This window comes from Conger conger, chromosome 12, assembly GCF_963514075.1.
Source record: "Conger conger chromosome 12, fConCon1.1, whole genome shotgun sequence".
NCBI lineage: Eukaryota > Metazoa > Chordata > Actinopteri > Anguilliformes > Congridae > Conger > Conger conger.
In genome coordinates this window covers 9,182,775-9,207,160 of record NC_083771.1, presented here as the reverse complement: position 1 = coordinate 9,207,160, position 24,386 = coordinate 9,182,775, and the positions used below count along the sequence as shown (strand labels likewise).

The 24,386-nt window shown below is 42.1% G+C and overlaps 2 protein-coding genes across 4 annotated transcripts; both read right to left on the bottom strand.

Moving 5' to 3' along the window:
* Positions 1 to 2,330: 2,330 nt before the first annotated feature.
* LOC133105515 (transmembrane protein 150A-like) lies at positions 2,331 to 13,354 on the bottom strand. 3 transcript variants are annotated; one of them, XM_061215660.1, is made up of 8 exons: positions 13,282 to 13,354; positions 10,774 to 11,068; positions 10,047 to 10,094; positions 9,658 to 9,744; positions 8,681 to 8,748; positions 7,883 to 8,010; positions 6,712 to 6,889; positions 2,331 to 6,190 (listed from the first exon to the last, which is right to left on the bottom strand). In XM_061215660.1, the coding sequence occupies exons 2-8, from the start codon at positions 10,836 to 10,838 to the stop codon at positions 5,886 to 5,888; spliced, it is 879 nt and encodes a 292-aa protein (XP_061071644.1). In that variant the 5' UTR covers positions 10,839 to 11,068; positions 13,282 to 13,354; the 3' UTR covers positions 2,331 to 5,885. The 3 variants fall into 3 exon arrangements, with proteins under 3 accessions (XP_061071644.1, XP_061071645.1, XP_061071646.1); XM_061215661.1 differs by lacking the exon at positions 13,282 to 13,354 and having other exon boundaries at positions 10,815 to 10,870; XM_061215662.1 differs by lacking the exons at positions 10,774 to 11,068; positions 13,282 to 13,354 and adding an exon at positions 10,516 to 10,523.
* An 861-nt stretch (positions 13,355 to 14,215) lies between these two features.
* On the bottom strand, positions 14,216 to 22,705 carry LOC133142338 (vesicle-associated membrane protein 5-like). Its single transcript, XM_061263502.1, has 3 exons — positions 22,501 to 22,705; positions 20,041 to 20,175; positions 14,216 to 16,393 (listed from the first exon to the last, which is right to left on the bottom strand). Exons 1-3 carry the CDS (start codon positions 22,501 to 22,503, stop codon positions 16,184 to 16,186), a joined length of 348 nt encoding a protein of 115 aa, XP_061119486.1. The 5' UTR covers positions 22,504 to 22,705; the 3' UTR covers positions 14,216 to 16,183.
* Positions 22,706 to 24,386: the final 1,681 nt, after the last annotated feature.

Here is a 24,386-nt window from a genome sequence, read left to right as displayed (position 1 = left end):
TGTCTGACAGGGAACATAGGCAACACGATTATTTTGGTTAGCTATAACATAACCAAAATGAGGAGCCTACGTGTTTATGCACATTTTTATGTTGAAAAAGAAAATGTAGGCCTAAGTATAAAATGCAGTATAACAACCTGATATACATCAATACTTTTAATGCCTTTGCCGAGGAACAAATATATTTTACATTAATAAAATAGAGTTGCTATTGCATTTACACCATAGCTTAACAGTCAATGAACGAATAATCATACGGATAAAGGCAGGCTTTTCAGGTTGGTCTAATTTGCCATTGTTTATACAGTTTAAGTAAAGTTCTCTTCATGCATCATTGGATTTCATAAACAGAATAAACCCGTTTCCCAATCTGGAATATTTAGCCGAACCCATGTGGCTATGTTGCGTTGGAGAATTGTAGGTTTAAGCTTGCAGTTTCAATTAATTTAAAATGAAGATGAATTCAATCCCAACACCTTTATAATTCAGGCCATTGTCTTTAAAATATGTTACCTTCATTACATTACATTACATTACATTATTGGCATTTGGCAGACGCTCTTATCCAGAGCGACGTACAACAAAGTGCATACCCATAACCAAGGATAAGTTCGCTGAAAGACCCTAGAGGGAAGTACAATTTCAACAATTTCAACCTTCAATACCTTAATTATTAGCCGTTTAGTGTGGCGCCACAATGATTAAATTCGCGTTCCAGGTTTCTCTTATGATATAGTTAAAATTTTAAAAAAAAGATTATAATAGATTTGTTTAGAAAGGCTCATTGTAGAAATCTAATTTAAACATCTGAGTCGGTCAGTATTATGATTCATTGTTGCCATAATAACCGTGGGCAACACAGGCCGCTTAAGCAGCCCACGTGCTGTACAGCAACATTGTGATAATACATAGCAATTCAACCATACGCATGTATTTTACCATGACAAAGGATGGAAAAGTTTTAAAGAGCTTTCAATTGCTACCTTTAAATCTTTTGTCTCCCCCTAGTGGAGATAGGGTACATAGCCTAGCCCATCCATTAGAAATGAGTGGAAGCCTACATTGTTGGCGCGAGCGTAGAGATCAGCGTTGGCCTACACTTATGTCCGAAAATAACTTGCTGCCGGCTCGACAGCGACAAGGAAACTTGGGAGTAACACACAAAGAAATCTTAGGAAGCGAAATATATAATTTGTACATATTTCTGTGAGTGCAAGAAAATATAACCACCAATTGGTTAAAACATATAAGGAACATTTCGTAGTGTAGAACATAATAGATGTTGATTGAGTGTCAAATTCATTCCTTAGGCATGAGCGATTTTGCAACCATTTGAAGTCCACAATACTATAACAATACTAACTATATAACGGACGACTTATTTGTATCGCACTGATCAGAATGTATACGGTCATTTTATTTCCCTTTGATGACTAGTGCTTGTTGCGGTTGCCGTTTTTGCTCGTTTATAAAAGCAAGACGAAGTAAAACAAGCAAACTAGCAGCAACGTGGAACGAAGTCAAAAATGATCAATCAAGTCTATACATTATGTATACACTCAGTGAGCACTTTATTAGGTATTTATTACTTATTTTTTAGACTTCTACTGGTGTAGCCTATCCACTTAGTTATAATGCATTGTGTGTTCAGAGATGCTCTTCTGCATACCACGGTTGTAATATGTGGTTATTTGCGTTGCTGTCACCTTCCTGTCAGCTTTGACCAGTCTGGCCATTTTCCTCTGACGTCTCTCATTAACAAGGCGTTTCTGTGTGCAGAACTGCTACTCACTGGAGAGATATTCAAACCACCCTGTGGATCACATTTTCCGCCATTCTGATGGTTGATCTGAACATTACCTGAAGCCCGGGGTCCGTATCTACATGATTGTATGCATTGCACTGCTGCCACACAATTGGCTGATTAGATAATCGCATGAATGTAATAAAGTAAAAATGTTCCTTATAAAGTTCTCGGTGAGTGTATATCTATATATATTTTTAACCAAAATGCACTTAGTAAAATGTTATGTTGCACAATTTGAAAAGCAAGTCATAATCATAGTCTCAATTTTAATTATTGGGCAGTACTTCATTGAGCGCCGTCATTCTGTACTGGGTCTCTGCTGCTCTCTGGTGGTAACAAACATGCACAACAACGAAGTGCGTACTTCTCATCAGACTCATTTAGAGGAACACATGTATTCTGCTAAATTTCAAGTTAATTACGCAATACAATACACATCTGCATATAGTGGTGGGTTGCTGCTGGCCAACAACTGCATGCACATGTCGGTGATTTTACACAGCTCAAAGGGAGAGAGGCGCACTTATCATTTATGTATTTAATTTATTTCATTTATCTTTTGAATATAAATTTCAGACAACAGAAAAAAATGACTTAACCAAACTGCTACTAAATTATACAAATAATTATAAAACATAAAAATGCAAATTCCAGCATTTAGCACTGATTTACCTTGATGTAGGAGAATATAACCCAGTCGATGAAAAAAATCAAACGCACCCATGAACATGAACTCGGACACTTTTCTTCAAACTCCCAGTTGAAGTCACAAACTTAAATGAGGTACAGGCAAAAATTTCATTTAACGAAAAACGCCCTTCCATCTACACCGCATTGGCAACATTACATTGACAGTCTAGAAAGACCGTTCTTTTACACAAAGCCTTTCCTTTACTCTGCTTACTTTACTATGCTACGCACAGGTGCACAGGTGCACAGATTCGAAGAACAGATTAATAATCGGTGCATTTATAGATCCAGCAACATCGTTTATCATCAGTACTGACGTCATGGTGCCTTCATTTAGGTTTCAGTAAGCGAATGCCACTCCAGTGTTTTTGAGTATGTATAAAAATATTATTGGCCACGTCATAGTTAATCGTCTACACTGGATTGGCACGAAGCGCCCCACTGTAACAGACATCACGTGCGCGGTCAGGGGACAGTTTGTTCGAGGGCAATATGGCATGTGGAATGTGCAGGGATCAGACCTATGGCTTTCACAGCGACAGGGTACTTAAGATTGTCCAGCATTGTGTTACATCAGCCAGGGCTTTCCTTCTCACGGGGCACCTGTACTGCAGCACGACTTTACCGTGTCGTAAGGACGAAACCAGTATGAACAAGCAAAAGGCCAGAGAGCGGTTTAAAATTAATTATAAAAAATTAAAAAATGAAGAGCACTCACACTCATGCATGCACCCATACATGAGGGATGGGACGGTTACCAGCTTCGCAATATAAAGTTCACCGCTGCATACAGCAAGGTGCAAAAATTTGGGCACCCCTGGTTTAAATGTCTGTTACAATTAATCTGTACAAGCAAACCTGAACTCTAAATGGTACAGAGTTAATCATGAGACCTTTCCGCAAATTTTAAAGAAAGATTGCTTTTCATTTCCATTTTTTACCGTTTATACATTATTTTAAAAAAGTATAAGGGAAAAGGATTACTAAGGCCCAGGCCCAGGTGATTTACTCGTTAGGGCTTCAATGAGTAAGGTGAATATAATTCAAATTTTTGCACACCATTGTACATAATTACAGCAAACACTGAAAAAAGTTCAAATATAATCCAGCATGAACAGTAGGCCTACAGTCTTCTCATCTTCATAAGTGGATATATTTTGGATAGCCAGAAAGGGGAGTGCCTCTCACATCGACTTCACAAATCTACCCCACTGTCAGCGACAGTGAGCTGATGTAGATAGCTGGGTGGGGAGCACTGAACCATAGACAGGAGAGTAAATGTCCAACAGACTAGCTACCTATGTTAACACCTTGACAGGAGGCAGTGAGGTTGGGATGCTGGAACCATTTCCTCCAACAACAAAAAGTCTGGCATATGGAAATATTTTGGGATATGAAGAAAATTCAGAGCAAAGGTCTGCAAATTCGGAACATTTCCATGAAAGGAAGCAATAAAATGTCATACCGTCCCACCCCAAGCACATACACACACACCAACTTTAACAGGCTATGAACTCAGTCTGACTGTGCTACAAAAAGCATCTCACACACACTACAGACAATCACTTTACAGTGTCCACAGACAAACCGTCTACAGGAAGTCACTTTACAGACAGCCTACAAGTCAACTGACAGGGCAGTTGACAGACATTCTCACACTTCTCACTCCAACATTTACTTTGCAGCTGAAAGACTTGCTGTGGAAAACACTGAAGATGGCAACAAAGCCAAAGTAAAAGCTCATGAGACAGACATCACAGTCACAATAACCGTCAGCGTTTACTTAACTCCCAGCTTAAAAGAGGAAATTTGGGGCTAAAAAATTTTCTCTTTTTTTTTTTAAAGAGAGCGAACAGGTCCGCATTATCTACATAAAACAGGGCCAATTCCAATACCTTATTTTACCTCCGAGCATCCTTCCCTCGCTCCTTTGCTGCACCCAATAGAGAACGCGAGGATGGACAAGGACAGAGCAATCGAGGAAACGTGTATTCGGCAAACAGAGCGCCTGTGCTCAGCCAAGTATTCATTTGAAGCCACGTCAATTGCAAACACTGCAGACGTCAATTACATTAAACTTCCACAAAGGGACGCACTTGTGTGTCCTCACTCAATCACCCTCCAAGAGCCTCCAAGCTCCTTCAACGGAGCATTTAACATATGAAGTCCGTAAAGATGGCGGACCTCGATCGACTTACGGGTCAGGTGGGGACCTAGGAGACAGGGACGGATAAAATAAGCGACTGGAATGAGCCCATAGTCTTGTGTGATTAGCAGACCCCTCAAAGGGTCCAACCGAAACTCAACCATTCATAGCCCGAAGCGGCCAGCACACAACACTAAACACATCATCAAATGGGTATCATTCTGTATGGCTCTTAAAGACAAGCTGAAACAGAAGGGATGACACATACATGAGTGAAATCTTTCGGTGGGAGTTTTCTGAAGGGGGCGGAGAGTCGATTTGACGGATGTCAAATGAAGGGGGGGGGGGGGGGGGGGGGGAGAGTCAAATGAGGATGCGCTCTGTTGCGTGAAAAGGATATTGCTTGGAGGAGAACGGAACATTTTACTGACATTCGAATGACAGACACGCCTGCTGGTGCACGATAACATAAAATCTTGTTTAGTGGATGGAAAAGGGCAAAACTTCCGTTTCGGGTTGTCCTTAAACATACTCAGAGGTCCTGTTCAGTAACTGGGAGAACAGCAGATCCAATCGAGACACAAAATGGCGGCAGTTCTACTGCTGCAACTGCAAGCCCATAATAACCTTCTTAATGGGGGAAGGACATTTATATACACATACCTTCCATAACAGCGTTCTCTCCTTTTTCGTTTTTTTACAGTAACTTCTCATACAGTGTCACGATTCACATGGCCTATGCGCCAAAGTTCGGTTGCGCCAAATAAAGACATTAAAAAAAACATAAATAGAAATAAAATTTAAAAAACAACAACTGAAATATAAAAACATCTGTGTACGTGTACAGAATGGGAGGAGCCTCTGTCTGTACAACCTCCCCAATGCCTTAAAAATATAAACCGTTTCAAACAGCACCTGCTTAATGAACAGGAGAGGTGGAGAGCAGGGTAGATGAATGATGTATGCACCTAGACCACCCAATCTAATCTGCTCCAGTAAGAAGTGCCATCCCCCACTGTGGCACCCCCCAGAGACACCCCCCCCCCTGACCATACAGCATACAGTCCATAGGCCTCAACAGATTGGGCCAGTCTGAGAGCCTGGGACACTAAGGGGGGGGGGGGGTGAGCAGGGCTACAGCAGGTGGAGTGGGTGGCAATACACAATGGCCAGGGTGCAAGTTGAGGTGGGTGTAGCTACAGCATAGCGATGCTCTCTGGGGTGCAGTTGAGGTGGGTGTAGCTACAGCATAGCGATGCTCTCTGGGGTGCAGTTGAGGTGGGTGGAGGTGCTGCTACCCCCAGGCGACTTCAGGCTCTTGGTGCCGCTGCCCAAGGCCCCGCCCCGGCCCGCTGCACCCCCGATAATGACCCCCGCCGCCCGGTGCCGGCTGTGCTGCAGGGCCACCATCATGGTGTCGTTGTTCACAGCGCCAAACTCGTAGGTGAATGTCCCGTAGAAGATGAGGATGTCGACGGTGAACACCCACTCACAGATGGCCGCCGCGTGCTGCAGCACAAAGCTCTCGTGGATGAAGAAGATGCCACCTAGGTAGGTTAAGGATAAACTGGACTGCGGCCTTGGACCTTACCAGAACCCTAACCCTAACCCTTACCCAAACCAGAACACCAACCCCCCAACCCAAGACGTGTTGGCTTTGGGTCTGCATCAGTAAATTGAATATAAACAACCTTTCTAATAGGACATAATGTGTAATTGTGTCCCCTTACCTGGAAATAATGAAAGGAGTCCCTCAAGGCTCTATTCTGGGTCCGGTAGCATTTGCAAATTATATTAATGTTCTCATAGACATGTGGATATTCCAATTACAATTATAATTGTACTATCCACTTACTTGCATGCTGAAGGCACAACTTTAAAAAAAATGGATTTCTGAACCCCCCATAATCCCCCTAGCCCCCCAACCCTCTGACCGCACCTCTCAGTCTAAGAGGATCATAGAGGGGATGTTTAATTCTGTAGTTAAGCATTCTGCCTGCACTGCCCTCTGCTGATCACCCCCCACACAGCCCCACTCCCCTCCCCATTATGTTGAGGGTGAGGATACTGAGGACCAGGGAGATGAGGGCTCCAGCAGCCAGGGCGACGCGGACGTGTGCCATCCAGTAGTCCAGGGCGGTGAGGGCCACGCGGTACGTCAGCACGCACTGCAGGCACACGAACAGCAGGCCGGCGGGGAAGGCCACGCCCGCCCCAACGTAGTGCAGCGTTTTGGCGTGGTCCACCTGGGGCAGGGCAGGTATCAGTGCCAAGAGACAAAGAACAGGGATTATTTACCGACACATTCTGTGAGCAGTGAGAGAGAAATGGGAGCAGTCGAGACACAGGCAGGCTCCAGTTTCAATCGGAGACTGCAGGGTTCATCCATGCACCACAGCATCCATGCCGTAACCATTCATTTCGCCCAGCAGTGTAGCCTCCTGCTCTTTAAATGTTTACATTTCACAAACTTTGCTTTTACCGGCTAACACATTCCTTAATGTTAAACTATTTAAAAAGGCTGAACTCAATACTAATATTATGCACAAACATTCTATTTACCCATGGTGTGTGTGTGTGCGCGCATGTTCGTGTGTGTGTGTGTGTGTGCAAGTTTGTGTGCTAGTGTCTATGTGCGTATACAGTACTGTGAAGAAATCTTAGGAACCCTAGACATTACTATATATATGGGGGTTTTTTTGTGTGCATTAGTATAAAAGAACACATTTGAGATTTCCAAATATTCATTTTCCAAAAGATTTAATCTTAGAGACATTTGTGTATTTGTGCATAACATATTACTGTAAGCAATTGACTACTTTTTACATAAAAACTTGATCAAGGCTGTCTGAGATCAGAAGCAAGAAGCCAACAAAAGTCTGCAGAAGAACTGTGGCAAGTTTTCCAACATGCTTGGAACAACTTCCCTGCTGATTATCTTTAGAACAATAGGACAGTGTTGGCTATCTGAGAGAAGTGATGCCGTTTTAACACCAAAGGGTGGTCACAAAAAATATTGATTTGATTCAGTTTTTAACTATTCTGTAAATTATTAAAATGTTGTGTAAAATGTACAGTATGTTTATGTAGGAAATGAACTATTTTTGAAATAATCTTCTCTGTACAGAATGTTATACAGGTGCCTAAGACTTTTGTACAATACTGCACGTATGTGTGTGTATGAGCGTGTATGCCAGTGTGAATGTGTGTGTGCGTAAGCCCCTGTCTCCCATCCTGACCTGGAAGTTCCCCACCATGACCAGGCCCAGAGCGTTGGTGCAGCCAGACACCAGGGCACTGGTGTTGGTCCAGCAGCAGTGGCTGTGCTCAATCACCTGGGCATAGCGGAGCAGACACACCATCACCACTGGGGGAGACAGAGCATTGCAGTTACACACTGAATCTGAATTTAAAAACAAAAAATTACTCAAATAAAAATATATGCTAAGGTACTGCATTGTGCTAAACTACTGAGCTAGGCTAAGGTACTGAGCTAGGCTAAAGTACTGAGCTAGGCTAAGGTACTGCATTGTGCTCAAGTACTGAGCTAGGCTAAGATTATGCACATTGCTAAAGTACTGAGCTAGGCTAAGGTACTGCATTGTGCTCAAGTACTGAGCTAGGCTAAGATTATGCACATTGCATAAAGTACTGAGCTAGGCTAAGGTACTGAGCTAGGCTAAGATTATGCACATTGCTAAAGTACTGAGCTATGCTAAAGTACTGAGCTAGGCTAAGGTACTGCACTGTGCTCAAGTACTGAGCTAGGCTAAGATTATGCACATTGCTAAAGTACTGAGCTAGGCTAAGATTATGCACATTGCTAAAGTACTGAGCTAGGCTAAGATAGTGTAATGCTAAAGTATTGAGCTAGGCTAAGATAGTGTGATGCTAAAGTACGGAGCTAATCGTGAGCTAACACTAACTGCACATGAAATTTCTCCTCAGGGACAGCTGGAGATCACTCCCACAGAGGGAAGCACAACAACGAGCGTTTGGCGCTGGATGACTCCCTGTGGCAGAGGGGCGGGACTCACCCATGAAGGCGCCCACGTTGCCAATCAGGCTGAACAGACAGCTCTCCGGGGGAAAGGACCCGCACTTACTGCGCAACACAAACAAAAAACACAAGGCAAAAAAATCACACAGGCACCATGGCAGCAATGCACTATTAAAAACAATATCACAAACTTATTGTAACTTCCTATTATTAAATGCATTGCAAATTGTAAAATAACAGTAATAACAATTGCAATATTGCATTTTGTTCACACAGTGCTTGTCATACACTGATGCTCTTTTAAACACAAAATATTCTTCCTTGACCTGTGGTGGGAAGCAGACCTGGGTCAAATATGTCATTGTCAAATACTTTTCTACGCTTTACTGAACTTGTCTGGTGCATTGGAACCCATGAAACGCTCTCACAAAGTGCAAACGCCACAATGCTGGTCCTCTTGGTTGGCTCAATTACACCAGGCAAGACCAATCGAGCACAAAAAAGTAATTGAATCCAAAACAAATGAGGATGTGGCTGCAGCGAGTGGTGGAATGATCTGGGCCCGCCCTGGGCAGAATTACATTACAGCAAGCTGACGCTTTTATCCAAAGTGACTTAGAGTTGAAAAGTGTAAGATCGGGAGGGATTGGGAGGGTAAAGTGTAAGATTGGGACGGTAAAGTGTAAGATTGGGACGGTAAAGTGTAAGATTGGGAGGGTAAAGTGTAAGATTGGGAGGGTAAAGTGTAAGATTGGGAGGGTAAAGTGTAAGATTAGGAGGGTAAAGTGTAAGATTGGAACGGTAAAGTGTAAGATTGGGAGGGAAAAGTGTAAGATTGGGACGGTAAAGTGTAAGATTGGGACGGTAAAGTGTAAGATTGGGAGGGTAAAGTGTAAGATTGGGAGGGTAAAGTGTAAGATTGGGAGGGTAAAGTGTAAGATTAGGAGGGTAAAGTGTAAGATTGGGAGGGTAAAGTGTAAGATTGGGACAGTGAAATGTAGAAGCAAGCTGAACCTGATGAGGGGGATGTCCTGTAGGGTGCAGCATGTTTTGGGGAATCCTGGCTTGGCCGTCTCCTCTGTGCACGTCACATTGTAAGTCCTGCACACAACAAACAAACAGTCATACGCCTTAAAGGAACAACGTGCGTACAATCCAAAATTAGCGTTTAAAACTTTTACATTTTTTTAAAAATACAGAAAAGAATTACGATTCCCTTGCCCATAACAATACAATTTAAACAGAATCCTTTGTATAATCGTGAAACAATGTACACATTTGTATAAGCAAGCATTGCGGAAGCTGACAATGATCAGCATTGTTCATTATTATTTTTCAACTTATATAAACAGCATGCGACACCAGTCTATGCATGCAACACAAAATAATGCTCCCAGTCTTACCAGTTCTCTACAGGACAAACGTGATGATTCATCACTGCCATAGCATAACTGCAAGACATCATAATACACATCTCATATTCAGCAGTTATCACAAAAAATATATTTTTCCATAAATTTCAGCTACAATGGAACTCATCAAGTGATTCATTCATAATTGTAGAACTAAACTGGATACTTCACTTTGGTATAACAAGTAAATTTGTAGCACTTAACCCAATGCATTTGCATAGCAAATATACTAGCAGCACCAGCAGTCTCTATAGTTAGTTTGTACATTAAAATTATTAATTTCAGTGAGATCCCAAAAATGAAAGGGAGTGAATTGGGAGCTGAGAAACTGGGAGGAATGGCAATGCCATTAACAGTCAGCAGGGACAGCATAAGACCCACAAAATTACTAAAGACACCATCTAGCCAAATATAGAACATTATTAGCCAACCACTTTAGAACAGTTCCAGACCCTACCACACTATCCATATTCCTGTGATGGAGAACAGAGACTGAGACTCACACTATCCATACACTCCAGCGATGTAGAACAGAGACTGACTCACACTATCCATATTCCTGTGATGTAGAACAGAGACTGAGACTCACACTATCCATATTCCTGTGATGTAGAACAGAGACTGAGACTCACACTATTCATACACTTGCGATGCAGAACAGAGACTGAGACTCACACTATCCATATTCCTGTGATGTAGAACAGAGACTGACACTCACACTATCCATATTCCTGTGATGGAGAAAGCAGATAGGCTCACAGGCAGGATGATCCAGGCAGTCATTGGACAGTCTGTGTGGTGCTTGTGTCCAAAGCATGAGGGACAGGGGGATCGGTGGAGAGGGGAGGCGGGGCTGGGGCGGGCGGGGCTGGGCGGGCCAAGGGAGGGGTGGGAGGAGGAGGGGACAGGGTGCTAATGGGTCAGGGTCCACGGGGAGAGGTCATGGAGGGACGAGGGGGATAGCAAGCGCTGGTCCTCCACTGGCACCATCAGGCACACGGCACTTCCCACACCTCAACAGGAGGGAGGAGACAAGAGAAAGCTCCACTGGTTACTAGTTCAACAAGTCCCTTACTTCAAGGTCCCGCCTACCAGGCTACGTTCCTGGACCGAAGTCATTTCCTTCCTTCGGTGATGACTAGAAGGCAGCTGCTTTCGAGAACTAGTGAACAAGAGATTACAAACTAGCTATCTTAGTAATGCAGCTAATGATTCATTTGATAAAAAATACATAAAAGAAAAACTGCCTAAAAAGGGGTATGTACACATCTGTGTTGGCTGAGGTGACCCCAGAAAATAGCCGCCTTCCAGCTGTCATTGAGGGAAGGAAAGTACCTTGGGCATCTTGACCTGGAGTGAAATTCATAAAGCAGATTACCGAATGAAAATATTTTTACCAGATTAAAGACTGAAGTAAACAGGCTCCTAACTGCTGGAAATGTGGACACCGGACCACTACAACTAACCATTTGTAGATAATGAAGAATTCAAAGACAAAGCAAATAACTTGCCAAACATACATTGCACTTTGGTACGTTTTAATAAAAGCTATACATAAATGTGCAATTATTATTATTATGATAATTTATTGTAGAGGGAAGAAGGGAAGACAAACATCTTCAGCTAAACTTCACACAAACATAAGTGACTCCATGGAAACAACACTGATGAGCCTTTAATGACATTGTTTATTTACTTAGTCCTTAGGAGGCATCAATTATCATCTGTCACAGACACACAAAAACACTTTCCCACAACTGTGCTCAGCCGAGAGGCTAGCTAAATTGTTCCATAATACAGTGGTCATACAATGAAGTAGTTCTCAGAGCAGGATGAGAGCAGAGGCTGAATCTACTGTATCTAGCTACTTCCGCTGCTAGTCGCTGACATCTGCAGGTTTACTCCCAGGCGGACCATGGTTCTGCATTGATGGAGGTGCCAGACCTCAGCTAATGTAATTTACTTGCTTGCGATTTGTAATCTGAGACAACCAGCTGACAATTTCTGGAATCGAATGAGAAACATTAGCAGGGTTTCAGCTGAGTAACAAGCCCAGTGATGCCGTCAGTTTGGAGTCAAGCAGGCCCGTTTTGCACAAATCAGTATTACGGAGTTAGCTGGGAAACGACCATCAGATTCCCAGCTCATGAAGACAACAGCTGGATCAACAGCTGACTAACTTAAGCATTAGAAGACATTGGCCCATTTCAGGATGACGCCAGCTGACTGGCTAGTCGAGCTAGGAAAAGAGAATGTAAACGAGTCAATTAGCTAGTATGTTATACATTAGCTGGCCAGAACTGAAAAGTCCTGTAAAATCCCTGCCAAGATATTTCCACCTCTGCAGCTAGCTAGCCACATTGTTATAGCTCCAGCTAGCTACTTTGCTCTAGCTAGCTTAACTTAACCAATTTAGCATCCAGTGAAATAATGGTTTAATTAAGGTCAGGTAAAACACGCTAAAGTCCACGTCAGGTCTTCGTCTAACTTAAATAAAATATAACAGTTAAATAAAAATTAAGCTGCGATAACAAAACTTAGCTAGCTACTGAGCGTTAAGTACACTGAGCTAATGCTAGCTAGGTAACTACAGCAGCAGAATCGTAGCTAGATCATTATCAACAGCAAGCTTCCTCATATGACAGTACCGTTAGTTCTGTTACAATAACGTTAAGTTAACATAAATGATTGTAAACTCATTTTCAGTTTTCTTTCCGTACTGTAACTTATCCCGCTGAGTTAGTTAGCTGGTTAGCTGACTGGCTAATGGGATACGTACCCGGCTAGCTGACGTAGCTAGCTACCTACCTACTGGGGAAACGAAAACTATCAGGTAAACTAATTTACTTATCAAGCCACGTAGCTACATAGCTACAACTTATATTTGAATACGCTACGCTCAAATGCATAAGTTACATGAAGTTAACGTTAGACTATGTAGTGCTAGCTTACATATTGGGTCACAACAAATATAGCCTAGCTAATGTAGCAAGCTGGTTAAGGGACCCCGATAACGAAGTGGCTAACACAACTAAATGTGCTAATAACAATCCAGCCTAGCAAGCGACGTCTGGCTGATCGCTTGGTTAGCTAAACGTTACTGTGTGTGTTCGCCGAAATTCTTGTTGGTCGTATTATTATGCCTCGTCACAAGTTGGGAAGTCACAAATGCTCTCTAAACCTAGATCTTTGAAAGGCTTAGGTTGCACTACAGTGCACAACATACCAGATCCTGCTCTCCCTTCTTGGAACCTACTCGACAACCTTGATGTTCCCTTTAAAATAAAAAGGTACCCGACTCCATTCTTGGTGCAGCGTATTCTCCAGCCTCACGGTACTTGTAGTTTTACAGGCAGGTCGTGCTGTCGGAGGGAAAATGAAAAGCCCAAGTCGGGAAAACAGACAAGACTACATCCCCCAGCTGCAGGTTCGCTGAGGCGAGAGGAGAGACCTGGGAGAAAGAAGAACTGTGGATGTGACGTTAACCAATTAAAAGTTGTATTATTTCATGGATAGGACCAGACTGGCTTTGGTCGGTCAGTCAGGGACAGCTCACGAAAACTTGTACACATCTGCTGAACTGTACTGAAACAGCAATGCATCACAATTTATATACAACTTAACACCAACTGAGAGTAGCTACTTGTTTATGTAAAGGTAGGACACGTATAGTTAGGATACAATGTAATAAAATAAAAATAGTTAATTTCTATGTTGACCCTAAACATACCTGCAAGGAAACAGCCCATAATATCCCCTGTGGATGACAACAGTAAAGCAGGAAGTTTTGTTCCTCTCATAGACACTCTCCACTTTCTAACCAGTTCTAACAGCACTCGATCAATTCATTTAGGATTTGGCTTTATAGAGATGCAATCATGTCATCAAGAATTTTTTTTAAATATAGCCAAGCTGCAGAAATTATATAATGTGGATATACACATACGGAAAGCCTGACTTATAAATAATCGACCTGTGGATCCACCTCTCTTCATCCGCCATACACCTGCCACATCTGTACCTGACGTGGCTTCAAACTGACATGTCACTTCAGCTGCACATAGCAAGTGATCAGTGAGTTATTCTGGACAATTTGAGTTACTGCACCATTTGTGACTTACTATTGAGACTGTTATACAAAGACAAAATGAACACAGATGTCAAGGGCAATCATAACATTTTTATTTGCAGTATAAATGGAATTTAATACCTTTGAAAAAATATCCCCTGCAATGCCATAACAGGATTATAGAAATGACAGATAGGGATACAAAAACTATTTTATAGCAGTGGATAGGTAATAGACAATTAAAAAATAGATCGTTTTTTCAGTTGACAAAATACGCTTTATACATTCACTGAGCACTTTATTAGCTATTTACAATACTTATTTTTGAGACTTCTACTGCTGTAGCCTATCCACTTAACTGTTGTAAAGTGTGGTTATTTGCGTTACTGTCACCTTCCTGTCAGCTTTGACCAGTTTGGCCAGTCTCTCATTAACAAGGTGTTTCTGTCTGCAGAACTGCTGCTCATCATTCTTTGCAAACTCTAGAGACTAGTAAATCAAAGATCAGCCATTTCTGTGATTCTCAGATGACCCCGTCTGCCACTAACAATCATGGTCAATGTTACTGAGATAAATTTTTCCCCCCATTCTGAAGGTTGATGTGAACATTAACTGAAGCTCCTGACCCGTATCTACATGATTGTATGCCCTGCTGCCACACAATTGGCTGATTAGATAATAGTATGAATAAGTAGGTGTATTAAAGTAAAAATGTTCCTAAAAGTGCTCAGTGAGTATATACAGATACAAAATGGCACATACCCAAAAGGTGCAGACTAGAAGAGTATTAACATAAATAAGAGAGTCCCACTCTCAAGTTTCTCCTTGCTGTGTTTTATTGACAAAGTTTCTTCAAAACACCTGACAATTTTTGCCAAAACATTGTTCAATAAAACACAGCAAGGTGTGTGTGAATATCCAATTTTTAAATCATTACATAATAGAATAACATAATCATCCATCTCATTACCTGTGGTCAGCTTATGTCTATTGTCCCTAATTATCACACTACCACTTACCCATCTAATGACAACTTCTTCTTTAGTAACAAGCACCATTAGTTTACACTGGTTTCTGGGTAAAACAGGTTTCAAGTTTACCTGACAATCCAAGAAGTGCAATACTGAGAGTAGGGCTGCAACTAACGATTATTTTGTTATCAATTAATCTGTCAATAATTTTTTTTATTTTTTTTATTGATTAGTCATTCATTATCCTAACCTGCTTATCCTGAACAGGGTCACAGGGGGGTTGGAGCCTATCCCAGCATACATTGGGCGAAAGGCAGGAATATACCCTGGACAGGTCTCCAGTCCATCGCAGGGCACACACACCATTCACTCACACACTCATACCTACGGGCAATTTAGATTCTCCAATCAGCCTAACCTACACGGGGAGAACATGCAAACTCCGCACAGAGAGGCCCCGGCTGACGGGGATTCGAACCCAGGACCTCCTTGTTGTGAGGCGGCAGTGCTACCCACTGCACCATCCATGCCACCATACATTGATTAGTCGATTCATCTAAACAATTAATTCAATTGGTCCAATTTGCAGTTGAACATTTCAAAATGTCTTGACATGTTTTTGAAGTATGATGTCTTTATGCATTTAATGTATTGACTCATTATAGCTTTTGACTTTATTCTCTTGAAATAATATAACACCCACCAGTTACTATAACATTGTTTTTCATTATATTCAATTTATCTATACCTGTAGCTCCATGCTGAAATGTTTTTACAAGATTATCAGATGGAGGGGCTGCACTATGATTACAGATTACTTGCGGATGCTTGTGTACATGGCTACTTGTTAATTAGGCTACGTGTTTATTATGGTAAACATTGGACTTGGATATGGAATTAATGTACATCCTGCTGTTATAGTATGTTTGTGATATGCTAAGCACAGCCAGCTCTGAATAGCAGCAGCTATATTGTATACATTGTACCCAGTAATCGCTGACTGTAGTCAGCTCCCTCTAAAACCACCCAGACTGTCCCTTCTTTTCTTTTTCTCCTTTTCACGTCTTTCACTCTCTCTTGCCCCCTCCCTATCCCTCTGAAGCATTCACACTGGGTGCTATAGTTGTCTTGGCCCCCCCATCGACGGACTTTGAGCTGTGAGAGCAGACTACCGCAATTATAATGATTAGAACCAGAACCGCCAGCAGGACTCCACCCGCCAGCAGCAGTTTCATCTTCCGGTTCTCCTTCTGCTTCTCCACCTTCACCTTCCGAGCAGTCTTGGAAAATCTTACGCTCTGGGGAGACATTCAAATACAATTAAGAGTGAGTGTGAGAGTGAGTGTGAGTGAGAGTGAGTGAGAGTGAGAGTGAGAGTGAGAGTGTGAGTGTGAGTGAGAGTGTGAGTGAGTGTGTGTGTGAGTGTGAGTGAGTGTGTGTGTGAGTGTGAGTGAGAGTGTGAGTGAGAGTGTGAGTAAGAGTGAGAGTGTGAGTGAGTGAGAGTGTGAGTGAGTGAGAGTGTGAGTGAGTGAGAGTGAGAGTGTGAGTGTGAGTGAGAGTGTGAGTGAGTGTGTGTGTGAGTGTGAGTGAGTGTGTGTGTGAGTGAGAGTGAGTGAGAGTGTGAGTGAGAGTGTGAGTAAGAGTGAGAGTGTGAGAGTGTGAGTGAGTGAGAGTGTGAGTGAGTGAGAGTGTGAGTGAGTGAGAGTGTGAGTGAGAGTGTGAGTGAGTGAGAGTGTGAGTGAGTGAGAGCGTGAGTGAGTGAGAGTGTGAGTGAGTGAGAGTGTGAGTGAGTGAGTGAGAGTGTGAGTGAGTGAGAGTGTGAGTATGAGTGAGAGCGTGAGTGAGTGAGAGTGAGAGTGAGAGTGTGAGTGAGTGAGAGTGTGAGTGAGAGTGTGAGTGTGTGAGTGAGAGTGTATTAGCCTTGTCTTTAGCTCAGTGGTTCCCACACTCGTTCCTGGAGTACCACTGTGTATGCTGGTTTTCAACCACAACCACAATTATAATCCAATAATTTTTCTTTATAATCCAAGAAGTGAGAGTGTGAGTGAGAGTGTGAGTGTGTGAGTGAGAGTGTGAGTGTGTGAGTGTAAGTGAGAGTGAGAGTGTGAGTGTGAGTGAGTGGGAGGGAGAGTGTGAGTGAGTGAGAGTGTGAGTGTGTGAGTGAGAGTGTGAGTGTGTGAGTGAGAGTGTGAGTGAGAGTGTATTAGCCTTGTCTTTAGCTCAGTGGTTCCCACACTCGTTCCTGGAGTACCACTGTGTATGCTGGTTTTCAACCACAACCACAATTATAATCCAATAATTTTTCTTTATAATCCAAGAACAACAGTTCATTTTCCTCAACTAGGTGAGGGGATTGCATACCCTCTAAAACAACATTTTTGAAAATCAAACATCTGGGTAATATAAAAAAATTATATTTCCCTAAATGTGTGTTTCCTTTAAGGAAAATGATTACAAATATAATTAATATGCAATTATATTAGTTATATTAGTTAAGCTCAGTCTTTTATTTATTACCTATTCTTATGTAATTGATTGGATGATTGATTGCAATAAGTCTGCCTGCTTGGCTGATATCTCTGCGTGGATGACTTCCCACCACCTGAAGCTCAACCTTGCCAAAACTGAGCTTCTCTACATCCCTGCTAAGTCCTCTCCGTCAATCGACCTCTCATTGACTGTTGAGGACTTTGTAGTTTCCTCCTCCCGTACGGCAAAGAATCTTGGGGTGACTCTTGACAACTGCCTCACCCTGGCTCCACAAGTATCCTCCACTGCCAGAACCTGCAGGTTCTTTCTGTATAATATACGCCATATCCGTCATCTCCTGACTGAGAAAGCCACCCAGCTCCTAGTCCAGGCGCTCGTCATTTCCCGCCTGGATTACTGCAACTCCCTCCTAGCCGGTCTCCCAGCGTGTGCCATCAAGCCCCTCCAGCTGGTACAGAATGCTGCAGCCCGCCTGATCACCAGTCAGCCCAGGTCGGCTCATGTCACCCCGCTTCTCATTGGCCTCCACTGGCTTCCTATTGCCGCACGCATCCGTTTCAAGGCCCTAGTGTTGGCATTTCAGGCTGCTAAGGGGACTGCCCCACCTTACATACAATCCCTGATCACTCCCTACTCCCCAGCTAGACCACTCCGGTCTGCCAGCTCTGGTCGCCTTATGGTTCCCTCTCTACGTGCACCTGGCGGTCGAGCTGCACGTTCACGCCTGTTTTCCGTTCTGGTTCCTCAGTGGTGGAATGACTTGCCTACCACTGTCAGAACAGCAGAATCCCTCCCCCTATTTCATTACATTACATTACATTACATTATTGGCATTTGGCAGACGCTCTTATCCAGAGTGACGTACAACAAAGTGCATACCCATAACCAGGGATAAGTTCGCTGAAAGACCCTAGAGGGAAGTACAATTTCAACTGCAATTTCAACTTTTCGACGCAGACTCAAAACCCACCTTTTCAAACTCTACCTTAGTCCTCCCTCCTGATTTCCCCTACCCCTCCTTTCTGATATCCCTATCCTTGTCTGTGATGCTTTGATTTATGGTAGAACCTATGCACTTGTAAGTCGCTTTGGATTAAAAGCGTCTGCCAAATGACTAAAATGTAAAATGTAAATGTAAATGTAAATAAGCATAATATCAACATGGAAATTGTATTTTTCATGCCATTGCAAAGCTATTTCTGGCATAATGTAGTTAAGTTAAATAATCCATTTTAAGATCAAAAGCACCAATTTCAGAAAGATTATCAACTGGGGTTGGACAAAAAACCAGCATAGGTGGGCCCCTAGTTAACCAAGAGGGGGCAGTAGTGGGTGATGGTAAAACATGGGGTGTTTTTCAATTCTAAGAATACAAAGTCTGGACTTGCATTCTTATGGGAGACCGCACAAGAACATACGGACAGCGGACACATTGGCTAGGCAAGTAACTGGCTTTGAGTTAGCCAAGCCAACCATAATAAGATTAATACACTGTAGCTACATTTAAAATGAGATAAAATTCAGCAAATATAACACATACGTATTTCTGGCACCAGAAAGATCTTAGCAACATTTACTGGCAGAATGAGATAACTGAAACACTAGTCATGAGCTCATCTCATCTGCTATCGCACAAAGGACGGTGGGATAGAATGACCGTTCTCATCGAATGCATCCTTGATATTTGAGGGGAATCAAGATCACTTCCAGGATCTAAATCCTTTCTTGCTTCTTTGTGTTCTTCCTTTTTGGAACAGGACTTTAACAGGGCGATAAATATGATGGGACACAAGTTCACAAGGCCGCAAGTGCAGACATTGAGAAAGACCCTCAGTCTCCAGTGCACTGGAATAAACCAGCATACAGTGCACTCTGTGGGCACTGCAACAGCATTGTTACCAGTTAATCCAGCAACAGTGTGGTTCATCCTTTATAGAAACCTTGTGGCAACAGAGAGCAGTGTTGTGCCAGTATTGGGGTTACTGTCCAAACCTTTAATTTGGGTTTTTTGTCTGTCTGGTGGGCGGCACGGATGGTGCAGTGGGTAGCACTGCCGCCTCACAGCAAGGAGGTCCTGGGTTCTAATCCCCGTCGGCCGGGGCCTCTCTGTGCGGAGTTTGCATGTTCTCCCCGTGCCTCCCACAGTCCAAAGACATGCAGGTTAGGCTGATTGGAGAGTCTAAAATGCCCGTAGGTGTGAGTGTGTGAGTGAGTGAGTGAGTGAGTGTGTGAGTGAGTGTGTGAGTGTGTGAGTGAGTGAGTGTGTGAGTGTGTGAGTGAATGGTGTATGTGCCCTGTGATGGACTGGCGACCTGTCCAGGGTGTATTCCTGCCTTTCGCCCAATGTATGCTGGGACAGGCTCCAGCCTCCCTGCGACCCTGTTCAGGATAAGCGGGTTAAGATAATGGATGGCTGGATGGATGGATGGATGGATGGATGTCTGTCTGGTCTTACGTGGGTCCGGAGGATTTCGGATCGTTTATCCAGGTCACTAAGTTTTTCAGACCTCTCCTCGACCCTGTTGAGATTCTCCTGCATGATGACGGTCACCTCGTCCACCTCCTCCTGAAGATGTCTGCTGGATTTCTCCTGATAAGACCAGCAGAGTTTCAAACACTCAGGCCCAATTCAAATCCAACCCTGCTTTTCCTCATCTCCCGGGTAATTAGTGCTATTGATTGGCCGGACTGTCTCCACACATGACTCCCAGGTAAAGGGAGGGTGGAAAACCAGGAATTACTGATAGAACCATGTGATGCTACTGCAGATAACTAATGATATTGTCGGGGAAGTGAGGATTATGTAAAATTATGTTTATGTTTATGATTATGTTTAAAACAGCAATTCCTGAATCCAGCTGTTTTAGCCGTTAACATTCTCATATAAATGTCCTGCACTCTGAATACTGAACACAAGTGTGTCAACAGTTAAAACACCTCACTTAACCAACATGTAAAAGATGTTTATTTGATTTAATTTGGTAATTATTATGAGATATATGAATTATCAATTAAATTGCCAAATTCAGTCATAGGCAGAGAAACCTGTTGGATCAACCTTTATCAAAACGCACAACTTGCAACCAGGTGAAAATCAAGAGATTTATTTAGTTACAAAATGATTAATGTCTCTTCTAAAGACATAATTAATCTACCTTAAAACAATGAAGGTAACAAACACAGACACATAACAGTCACAATGGAAATGGATTAATGAAAATGCCAAGCCAAGTCAAAGTAGTGCAACTTGTCAAAAATAACGTAATGTTCCACGTATACTATGCAATAAGTGTGTGTGTAATATGTGTGTGTGTCAGTAACAGAGCAGACATAGCTTTTACTTCAATGGAAAATAATGTGAACGTGACCTGTCACACAACATGGACACAGGTGAATTTCACGCCTGTTTACTGTAAGCCGCCCACACCTGTTTAGGGAACTGTTATTGCAACACAAAGATCCTTTATTTCAAACTTTCCCCTCCCCTTGCTATTTGTAATATCATTATATCTTGGTGTTGAATTATTCTGTGATCAAAGCTGAAGGAGGGTTGTGACTAGCTATACATTACACATAGCCTACTACACTCTCAGAAATTAACGTGCAAAAAGTGCCTCAAAAGGGTATAAATGCTTGGTTTTAAAGAGCTTAACAAAAAAGCAAAAAAGCAAAAAAGCAAATTGAATGCATTAACAGAAAAATGTCCATTCTGAATGAACAATGGCACATAAAATACCCCTAGTCAGCAATATAATTCATTTGTACCTTTTTTGTTTGGAAAATGTACATTTCATTGGTAACCAAAGAGAACATTACTGCACTTTCAGGAAATTTGATCCTTGAAAGACAAAGATTTACCTCCACTTTCATTTTATTTCTGAGAAATTGGGCCCTTGGGCCAAGTAACAACCAGGAAGGTGACTACCAGAAAGTAAAGATGGATGTCATTGCGGATCAAATGTAAGGAAGTAAGGAAGGAGGAACACCTGGAAGAGCTTTCAACGGTCATCTCAAAAATGTTTTTGTGCGCTTTGGGAGTAAGAAATGAGATGAAAGTGAAATTGAATTAGTTACAGATTAACCTGCATGCGTCGGTGTGAAAAGTGTATGATGTACATAATGGTGCTGAGAGTCAAGCACCGCAGTAATCGAGTTTGATCCTTGAAGAACAAAGATGTACTTCCACTTTCACTTCTGAGAGCGTAGGGGAGTTGTAGTTCGAATTTTAAAGGTTTTGAGTTTGTCTTTTATTCCAAGCAGAAGAACTAGCAAACTTCCTAATGTAGTAGCGTTATGACCCCAGAAGGGATTTCATCCACGACGACAGCGTATTCTTTTGGCGTTACAGATATACCAAATGTAGTAAGGAATTCTGAGTAGCTAAGCAAATGTCCCTCATAGTGTTGTAAGGGCGATAGAATTTGTTGTGACACCAGCAAGCGACATGGCCGGTTCGTACCTGGCAACCACAGATAAGCAAAAAAGTGTAGCATGTTGTATGTACACCCCTCTTTAAAAGTTCTCAACCCAGGCAACCATAGCTGACGGAAACGGACATCCAAAATACCTTTTCCCATTAAAAGCCAAAGATATAGTGCTTTTATGCACAACATAAAAGCATACATTTTCACTGTACTAATGTATTTGGATTGCATAGCCGATGGGTAGGAAAGGACATATCCGAAACTAAATTTAAAACATATATTTATTTATTCTTCGCATGTTTCTTATAAACCTTGTTTGCCAACTGCTCACAATCTTTAAATATAAAAAGGCAGCTACCGCAATTAGCCGTGTATACACACCACATTGTCATTTAGCTACAGTGCAAATGGGGCATTTCAGCGAAGCATATAAAAAAAGGTCACAACAGTCTTTCGTCGTAGCTATTCGCTTTATCGGGGCAATCACTTACCATTCTGTCGGGAAGTGGAAAAAGAAAGTCAAAATCTGCTCAAAGTCCAGTATATGTTTATGATACAAGTAACATGCATTTATCCTTGTTGTCTCTTTACTCCCAACTCTCTCTCTCTCTTCTGACTGACTAGACATTTAACTTTGCTTCACTTGCAAAATACAACATTGACAAGCTTGAAAATAAATGGCCACGCCCTTTGCCAGGTAACAACAAGGACGGTGAAAATGGAAATGGATCAAATGACGCCCTCTACCTGAAGAGGTAAGGAAGGAGGAGCACGTGGAAGAACTTTCAACGGTCATCTCAGAAATGCTTTAGTTTGCTCTGGGAGTAAGAAATTAAACTGAAATGGAATGAGTTACAGGTGAACCTGCATGTGTCTGTGTGAAAAGTGTATGATGTACATAATGGTGATGAGAGTCAAGTACCACAGTAATCGAGTAATTAATGTCATTTCTAAGATCTGTAACCTGGCCTTGACTTATTTACCCTTTGACCGTGTAACCTGTTGGGATTTATTGTATGTATTTTCTTCATAGATAAATCACATTTTAATTATGTGTTTTGAGGGAATCGAAAAGCATTTAATGGTGTTTTAAGATATGTCCCACCCTTGATTCTGAATGAATTGAAACCATTAATTGTATTGAGGAGTATGCCGTATAACACTGAGCCCTTCTGCGCAATCGGCAGTGGTGAGCAGCATCCTCTACTGTTATTAGCCTTGTCTTTAGATCAGTGGTTCCCAAATTTGGTCCTGGAGTACCCCTGTGTATGCTGGTTGTCATTCCAACCACAATCCAAGAATTTCAGAAAGCTGTAAATTTTCCTTAATTAGGTGCTTTTCATGTTTTGAGAGACGACTTACCCTCTTAAACCACATTTTCACAGATAGCTATGCATACCATATGAGACGGATGCGTGGGGGGTTTGACCCAAAATGCACGACTCAGAAACAGTGGTGTAATAAAGTCCCGTCAGGGCTTTATTCGGGGAATATCCAGAGAGCGTGGTCAAAAAACAAGCAATGTTCATACACAAAAAATCCAGCCAAAAAACCAAAGCGCAGTACCGAGGGAGGAGGAGGTCTCGTAATCGGTACACCATGCAAGAAGTCCGGTAGCCAGGAAAGCTGTCAGCGGGGCAGAAGTACAGGTGGGCGGTTGACGGCGCAAGAGTAAAGACCGAAGTCTGCTCCGCGGGGAAAAAGTGCAAAAACAGCAGGCAAAGACGTGGTACAGGCAGGCAATGGTCAACAAAACAGCATTAGAAAATTAGTAAATGACATGCACAAGAAACGTAAGGTAACATGAACACATGATTAGAATGTTAGTATTACCCAATCCTGATCTCGCATTAGTAGATTAGTAAGTAGACAAGGGAAATTGAAACAATTAGGGTGTGAGTGACAGAAAGGGAGAGAGAGAAAGCAGGAATGCAAGATTTGCAGAAAGACATGAAAAAGTGTATGCTAATCAATGACCAGTACAACGTAACATGAAACATAAATTGTGACATAACAAGTTTGCGAAATATGACAATAAACTAAATAACATGACATGGCAAGACTAACAACAACTAAACATGAAACATAACATGACATGAAACATAAAAACGTGGTGATACTAGACTAACATAAAACATGACACGACAAACATGAAACGTGACACCATAAAGAATAAAATCACCATGTTCATATTGTGTTTATTTTGCAAAATTGCAAACAATGCATATTTTTGCAGAAAAATTGCATTAAAAGTGGTAAATTATTTTTAACTGATCAAATTAAATGCACTGAATTGAATCAGTAGACTCAGTAAACTAAAGCAAATTATAATAAGGTAAACCTGCACTGTTCAAAGACCTAATTATAAGCCTATTAG